Raw genomic sequence first — 8,009 nt, forward strand, 5'->3', positions numbered from 1 at the left:
TTTCTGAATTCTGTTGTGATGTGGTTCAGCTGTGACTGCAGTTGTTGATCAAGGAGATGCTCCTTTTTAGCTATCTGTTCCCTGAATTGATCTTTGACAGCATCCTGGTTGCATTTCATCAAAATGCATTTGTCCTCCAACACCTTTTGGTTTAAGAGGTGAGTCTGTTGCATTGCCTGAAAGTCATTCTCTGTTGTTCTCAGATGTTCCTCCATATCTTTGATCTTCTGCTCTGCAACACAGAGATTTCCAGCCAAGGATTCTTGTTCCCCAATCAGTTCTCTTTTCTCCTCATCCCAATTCTCCTCCTTTAGAGCCATCTCTATTCTGAAGCACTCTTGTATTTCCTTCCGCTCGTTTGTCCAAATAATTTCCTTGGTTCTGTATTCTGTTGTGATCTGGCTCAGCTGTGATTGGAGTGGTTTATCAAAGCCATAATCCTTTTGAGCCATGTGTTCCCTGAAGAGCTCTCGGATAGCATTCTTATCACGTTCCATCAAGTTGCATTTTTCTTCAGTCACATTTTGATTTAAGGTGTCAGTGTTTTGCGTTGATTGATACAATGATATATTATTCCCTGCTGTTTTCAGATGGTTCTCCCAGAAGTTTAAAATCTTCTGCTCTGCATTGTGGAGCTTTCCAGACAAATCTTGCTGTTCTCCAGTCAGTTCCTTTTTCTCCTTATCCCATGTATCCTCCTTTGCAGCCATCTCTAGCCTGAAGCACTCTTGTATTTCATTGCACTCTTGTATTTCATTACGTTCATTTGCCCAAGGAATCTCCTTGGTTCTGAATTCTGCTTTGATGTGGTTCGGCTGTGATTGTAGTCTTTTATCCATCAGCTTCTTTTGAACCATTTGTTCCCTGAATTGCTCTCGGATAGCAGCATCTTTATCACGTTCCATCAAGTTGCATTTCTCCCCGAACACCTTTTTGTTCAAGAGGTTCGTCTGTTCCCCTGCCTGGAACTCATTCACTGCTATTCTCACACGTTCCTCCATGTCTTTAATCTTCTGCTCTGCAACACAGAGATTTCCAGACATAACTTGCCGTTCTCCAATCAGTTCCTTTTTCTCCTTTGCAGCGATCCCGGTCCTGAAACACTCTTGGTTAAACTCCAGGTCAAAGTTTTTGGAGTTAAACTTCAATTGCTCCTTAATGGCTACGGTATATCCTGACTTCTTGTTTACACTTTGCAACTGTACCAAAGACATCCTCTCTATCATAGATGTGTTACTGAGCCATATAACGCAAACTCATATATGGTATTGGTGACGTCACAGACTTACGCGCCATATATACTAAAGCTGATTGGTTTATTACTGGCCAATCAGCGAAGCTGATGTAACTTGCCATTTGATTGATTATTTGACTAAATCCATTTATATAACAGGGGTGCCCAAATCTACCAGTCACAACGGCTGTGCAGGTAGAGTGGACCACATGACATTCCCTATATATATATATACACACACGCATATATACATATATATTATGTGTGCATAGCAGCGCCGCTCAAAAACAAAAGTCACACCTGTGTGAAGTGAGGGGCACTTTTATCATCGTATAACATCCATTCTTTGTCGATGGGACAGAAATAGCCGATTTGCTCGTCTACATATGACGTAAATTCTCCATTAATTGTCAATGGGAATTTAATGTTTGTGTAAGACGAAAATCTACACTAGCTGAATATAGGAGGGGCTAGCACCACTCAAACTAAAATTACTGTGCTGGTCAAATTATTGACTTAAGAAATCCCCTTCATGGCGTAGCTGTATGTAATTGATCGATAATGTTTTTTTTTGTGAACTACTTAAATCCAGCATAATAAATACATGTCAAATATGAATCAAGAGCTCCCGAGCTCCTGTTGTCTTTGCTCATGCATCAGTTTGAGCCGTAATTAAAAAGTTTATTTTCTCCAACAAAATAAATGTTTTTAAAGTAGCAATGTACGCCTGGTTAGAAGACAATTGGGATCACACTGAGAGCTGCGTTGGATTATAATCAGATTTTTGAGGGGCACTAGGCTAGCCCCTCCAACGCTTGCCTTTGTGTTCTGGCCGTGATGTCATGTGTGTGGCCAAGTCTGTGGACTTTTTATGGTGAAAGGTGCCCCTCATTAACTTTCAAAAACTTCCGGGGTAATTTCAACATTGTGTCCACCCCAGAAAGTAGTTTGATTCAATATATTTAGAATATATAAATAGTTGATATTCATTTGATTAGTGGATTCGAATGTTAAACCATATCAACCAGTAGGTTCTACTGGAGCCATTGTCTGATGTGGCGTTGGTCGCATACTAACCCTAACTCTAACCTCAGTCTTAACCGGCCATATAAGTAAACAAAGTGAAGTTGTTGTATAGCACAGTTTCACAATGTTTTCGTTTCCTAATCGCAGGCAGTAGGCTCCAGTAAGTAACCTACTGGTGATTATGGCTTGATAACATTCAAAGTGGGTGATTTGATCAGACATGTCCCCTTCCTGTATAAGCTCATTAACTTCAAACACCATGTTAACCATGTTGGACTAATTGAAAACACACATTCTTCTTGTAGTCTGATATCATCATTCTAATGCATAAGGTGCCCTTTATTCCTTCTACATTCAAATCCATATTTCTACCAGTAAAATTATTATTCTTACTTCAATTGTTAAGTTATACATGAATTATAATTATGGATGTCCCTTTTTTCCTTTCCGATCCCGATACCACAATATAGATAGCGAATACCGATACCAGAGAATAACATATATAATTAAAAAAGAATAAATATCTTATTTTGAAGTCCGACTGGGAATAGTGTTTATAGCTATATACAGTATCTCGTGTTGTGTTTATAGCAGACTCCTCACTCAAATGTGCACTTTCAGTTTGGGCAACTCCACATGCCCCAACATTTTACTTACCTGCAATAGTGTCAACCCCTTACCCCTGTGTCGGATCTGTGGTTAGACTGGCATATTTGCCGATACCGATATGACAAAATAATAAGGGCCGATCCAGTATCGGGACATCTCTAATTATAATGAATAACAAAATATATTTAATCTTTAATTACATGAAAGGGTCAATACATAACTATTATGTTCATTGCAATGTCCAAACTACAAGAATAACATTGGCAACGCATCTAGTGTGCAATCTTGTGATAACACTGAAATGTCTCAGTGGAAGAGCAAGGAGAACACCTCCCGGATTGCAACCACTGCAGACGTGTATTGGGGTAGTTTTCGACCCTTTTCATATCAAGGTCCATTGTTTATGCAGCATTTGAGCCATGGCACCTTGTGACATTTAGCCTCTGTCCCAAAACTAAAGAATATTTTGTTATCATTGGATAAGATTTTGTCCACAATGCTCTATTGATGTAGTACCACAGGAGAGACAACAGGCAAACTATCAAAAGAAAAACATTCTCTAATTGTGTAGACGTAAATTAAATAAGCAGATGTTTAACAGTAATGTAACTCTTGAGAGCGTAAAATGGTTTCATTTTACACTCGAGAGTTAAAGATCTAATATAAGGGTCCATTTGGTTACCAACTCTGCATTTAGCTGGGGACCACCTGGAACCCCCTCAAGGACCACTGGTTGAAAATCACAGGTTTTCACCTGTGGTTGGTGCCTGGTGCCTGCTCCACCATTTGTAATAACATTATTATTTTACTGTAATCCCTATCATGGGATCATAGATCTAATCTAGATAACAGTACTGTATATCGTTGACATATTTGTCCATCTCGTCTCCACATGTCCATCCTACAGCATCATATGCCCAGATGATATTGGTGCAGCAGAAGTTGAGTTCCATATGAAGTACTCTTTCGACTTTAGTTCTCGAGCTGCAGGTAGGAAATGTTTTTTTTTTTAGTTTTCAAAACCTTAACTAACATACTGTAGACAGAGTGATTCAATTCCAAAACATAATACAGACTTGACACTTACATGTTACAATGCGAGGTTTAGCAGAAGAGTACACCTGCACTGAATGCTGGTCCACACAGCAGCCAGACAGGGTCAAATCAGGCACTTTGAAGTATAACTGGAAAACGAGGAAGGTTGGCAGAGTTAAACACACAACTCCACTACCTGCATTGACTTCAGCAGTTGAGCTTGTACAGTATGTTCTCAAGATGCAAAAATGTTGATTAAACAAACGTTGTCTTTAACTCCAAAGCTTGGTGATGTTAAAGACGGATTAATAGATATCACGAGGTGTGTGAGAAAGCGTGGTGGATTCATAACACTGCAAACTGAAGCTTTAGTAATAATACTTTTCAATTATTAAGCACCTTTTAATGGTGCCAGATTATCTAGTTAAAATGTTAAGGTAAATTGCCACAACAGTAGATTTATAAAGTAGAACCAATGAGTCATGTTATTTCTTAGTTTTATTTTCATTGTTGCTAAAACAATAAAATAATAAATAAGGGTATGTGGTGGCCAGGAGATGTATTAGTTACCACCACACTAGAAATGTTATTGTTGTTATTGCTATTGCTGCATTTACCCATCCTAACTATTAGGAGCAGTGGGTGTTATAAACGCAGTGGGGTTAAATGCCTTGCTCAGGGACACTTTGACACTGGGCTCAGTGTCCTGGGAGGCGAACTACGTACTTTGATGTAAGCTGTAAGTTCAGTGCACAGCGGGTCTGTAGGTCCTGGGAGCTGCCCTGTGAAGCCAATGCTACCCTCCATTGTGACCTCACGACATTTAGGAAACTTTTGTCCTGGAAAGCAGCGGACAAAATTCAGTCATTCATTTTCAGTCCAAATACGTCATGCATTGAGAAAATAATGATTATTTTCATAACTGATTAATCTGTAGAATTGACATCATGAGATTATGCAATTAATCTATGCAATAAATTTAGACCACGAAATGGTGTTAAAAGAAAATAAAAAAAGTATGGTAAATTTTCATCACACGCCATCTGCACTCAAATAATATAGAAATTGCTTCATCTAGATTCTAGAAACTTCATTTTATAATATCGGAAAAAAGACAAGCCTTAGACAATAAAATTGAAAGTGAAATATCCCTTCAAGTAAGTCAGAGGCTTATTGTCGGTATCAGCCAGGGTGCGGGAGTCTATCCCCGTTTCATTGCACTAGACCTCTGGGAGATGGAATGCTGAGGTGGAGCGCAACACCTACCATCAGCTCCCAGTACTTAGTGCACGACATCAAGCCATGCTACTCATACGCCGAGTTGGCTGTAGCATTATTAGAACTTTTAACATGACACATCATTAAACCAATTATTTGATGACTAAAATTCAATTTGATGATTGTTTCACACCTAATTGAGACTGAATGTTTTTTTAGATGGATGTAAACCTACCGAGGACCCAAACCAACAGGTTCTTCTCCTTGGACACCTCCAACTGCCCAGAGCTTACCTTCACATCTACACTACCCATCTGGTCCCTGGAAGGAGACAGAGACCACACTGCATATGTGATAACTCATCATTCACACTGCAGCAATCAACATTACTCACATTATAATGCAAGGAGTTTTTGCAATGCCTGGCATTTCAAACCAACTGTTTTGTGTTAACACATTATACTCTACAGAGGAAGAGAGATTAACTACTTTGTACTGTTTTCTCTTACATGGAGTATTTTTGGTTGTCTATTGCAGTACATTGGTACTGTATATATACATTCATGCCATATTACAGCACGCAAATTAACCCATTTTGGGCGGAAACCCCTTTTGGTGTTAGCATTATGTTATGCTTTAACTATTGAAAAATAGCAAATCTACAAGCTCACGCTACGAGCTTGTAGGTCTGCCATTTAAAAAAGATCAAGAACGACTGACACAAACATAGCTTTTTCAGAAAACTGTCAGGATGTACAAGACATTTTTTTAATCTGATCTCAGGTCAAAATGGGTTAATAAGTCTTTTCCCCCTAAGATACAGTATGTCACGAGAATAGAGTTCCCATTAGGACCTCTCCATAACTATCAATATTGAAATAAAAGTTATGGTATAAAAAACAAAAACATGATTACATCAAGATGTTGATGAGGTCCATAAATATCATAATGAATGAGGATACATTATTTCTAGCTGTCCTCCTACTGTTACCTATTAAAGAAGGGCAGGTGTGCTTCACAGTACTCAAAGCTATTCTTCACACTCTCATGAAGTTTGAGCGTTACTGATAAGCGCAGCTGGTTATCATCTTCTTTCAGTTGATAGGAACCGAGGATGGGCGGTATGGGGACCTAAAAAGACAAATATGAATCAGTCAATTAAGAGTGGGCTGTCCTCGATTTCAGAAATTCGACTTTCAATTGTCAACTACTTGATTAGTTTAAAATCAAATGAAATTTGTAAAATTGTGTACATTTTTTATAGCGTTCACAAGAAGATGTGCATAGAAACCAACTAATCTACTAACAAAGTCTTGGTCAACCAAGACCAAACTGACCGATTCATCAGCCATAGGAATCATGTCAAGTTTACTACCTTACCTGCGATGTGTAACTGCACAGTCTGAAGGGCTCCAGAGGAGGTGAGAAGGGGAACTTGTAAGGGCCAGAGAAAGCAGAGCTGTCGCAGTTCTCCACGCTGCTGGCAGTGAGAATACTGGCATCCAATGATGTCACACAGGGGTGGATCTGGATATCTTGTAGCGGTGAGCCATTCGGTGGCAGAGTGAGTGTCACCGTCACGTTTGGCATCACACCTTCAACTTCACACTGATGATGACCGAAGGACAAAATAAAGTATAATAAGAGAATAAAGTATAAGAATAGTTATATTCTTCTAAGTGAAGTGCTCCTGAACTCATTTTTGTCCTAATAACAATGGTTAATTGTTGGTACTTAATTGAACCTAGATTATCTTGAAAATCATTGTTTGGCGAGTGACACCATCATGCAACAGATTATAAACTCCACATGGTGTACTTAGTGCTTACTTTGCAAGTCACAGTTCCATAGACGTCCCAGAGGTCCTGTCTATTCCGATTTCCATACTGCATGGAACGAACTATTTCTACCAGTGTCACGTTCACCACAGCTCGACCCTTGTGTAGCCCTGTCTTCCAGGCCGGTTGCTTCTGGGTCCCAGCAGGAGCTGGTACCGCTGATGTAGCAGGGGCCCCAGCCTGAGGGACATCCAGTGGGGTGCCAAGTGGACAAACCTGCAGAAGGACTGAGGGCATCATAGCCAGACGAGATGCAAGACCCTCACTGTCAGGCTTAGTCCCCGAGCCACAGAGAAATGTCTGTAAACCGGCCAGTAGAGTGAGGCCCTGAGAGACAGAGAGCAGGCTGGATAGAGGTGGCCGGGGATCTGGGGGGGCCTCTACCAGAGGCAGACAAGCAAGGATGAGTGGCCCTTGTGAAATGGCCAACACTGGCCAGAGGATTCCCCTTCCCGGCCGCTCCACATGCAGTTCCAGAGCTGGTGAGCGCTGATGGTGGAGGCAGTCATCTCTCGAAGCTACAAAAGGTTTGTCTAAGTCCACCAAACCCAGCTCGGTTAATAGGAGCTGGAGCAAAATGCTGTCTTCTGGAACTACCACATGCAAGGAACCTGCCAAAGACTTTGCACGGTGCTCAACTGTAGGGAACCTCCTGTGGAATAACATGATTTTAAAATTATTTGAATATAATCTGATTAGAAAATTATCAAAAAGCAATACAACAGGGTAGTGGATGACAAGCTATTGGGCAATGTCCGCACCAATTCGGAAAATAAAGGGGGAAGTGGACGGTTTGACAGCAATAGAAATCAAAGCTACAAACCTTGAGAAACGAACAGACACATTTTCTCCCTTTTCGTGAGAAATAATCCATAATGCACGTAGACTCATTTGGTCAGAAATACTGACAACTGATCACTAATGTCTGTACTTAACAGTAACGTATTCTCATGCTGTCAAATGTTAATATAACGACTTTAAAGATACATGTTTTTGCTTCAAGTATAGCTACTTCCTATTGTTTCATGTGACAGCCAGCGCCAATCAGG

The 8,009-nt window shown here is 40.2% G+C and overlaps 1 protein-coding gene across 1 annotated transcript; it reads right to left on the reverse strand.

Annotated features, from left to right (window-relative positions):
• Window positions 1-3,641: 3,641 nt before the first annotated feature.
• Window positions 3,642-7,989, reverse strand: ap5m1 (adaptor related protein complex 5 subunit mu 1). The gene is made up of 8 exons (XM_080783177.1): window positions 7,784-7,989; window positions 6,952-7,612; window positions 6,503-6,730; window positions 6,114-6,253; window positions 5,358-5,443; window positions 4,631-4,743; window positions 3,957-4,053; window positions 3,642-3,853 (listed from the first exon to the last, which is right to left on the reverse strand). The coding sequence occupies exons 1-8, from the start codon at window positions 7,849-7,851 to the stop codon at window positions 3,771-3,773; spliced, it is 1,476 nt and encodes a 491-aa protein (XP_080639303.1). The 5' UTR covers window positions 7,852-7,989; the 3' UTR covers window positions 3,642-3,770.
• Window positions 7,990-8,009: the final 20 nt, after the last annotated feature.

Source organism: Protomyctophum bolini (assembly GCF_963924005.1).
Source record: "Protomyctophum bolini genome assembly, chromosome: 15".
Lineage (NCBI taxonomy): Eukaryota > Metazoa > Chordata > Actinopteri > Myctophiformes > Myctophidae > Protomyctophum > Protomyctophum bolini.

What these genes read in the sequence shown, in the direction of transcription:
- ap5m1 (XM_080783177.1), bottom strand. Translation starts at nt 7,851, where the DNA reads ATGAGTCTACGTGCATTATGGATTATTTCTCACGAAAAGGGAGAAAAT. An exon ending in AACTTACAGCTTACATCAAA is followed by an intron (nt 4,054 to 4,630) that starts GTACGTAGTTCG and finishes CTCGTTTTCCAG; the next exon opens with TTATACTTCAAAGTGCCTGA. An exon ending in TAAACCTCGCATTGTAACAT is followed by an intron (nt 3,854 to 3,956) that starts GTAAGTGTCAAG and finishes TCCTACCTGCAG; the next exon opens with CTCGAGAACTAAAGTCGAAA.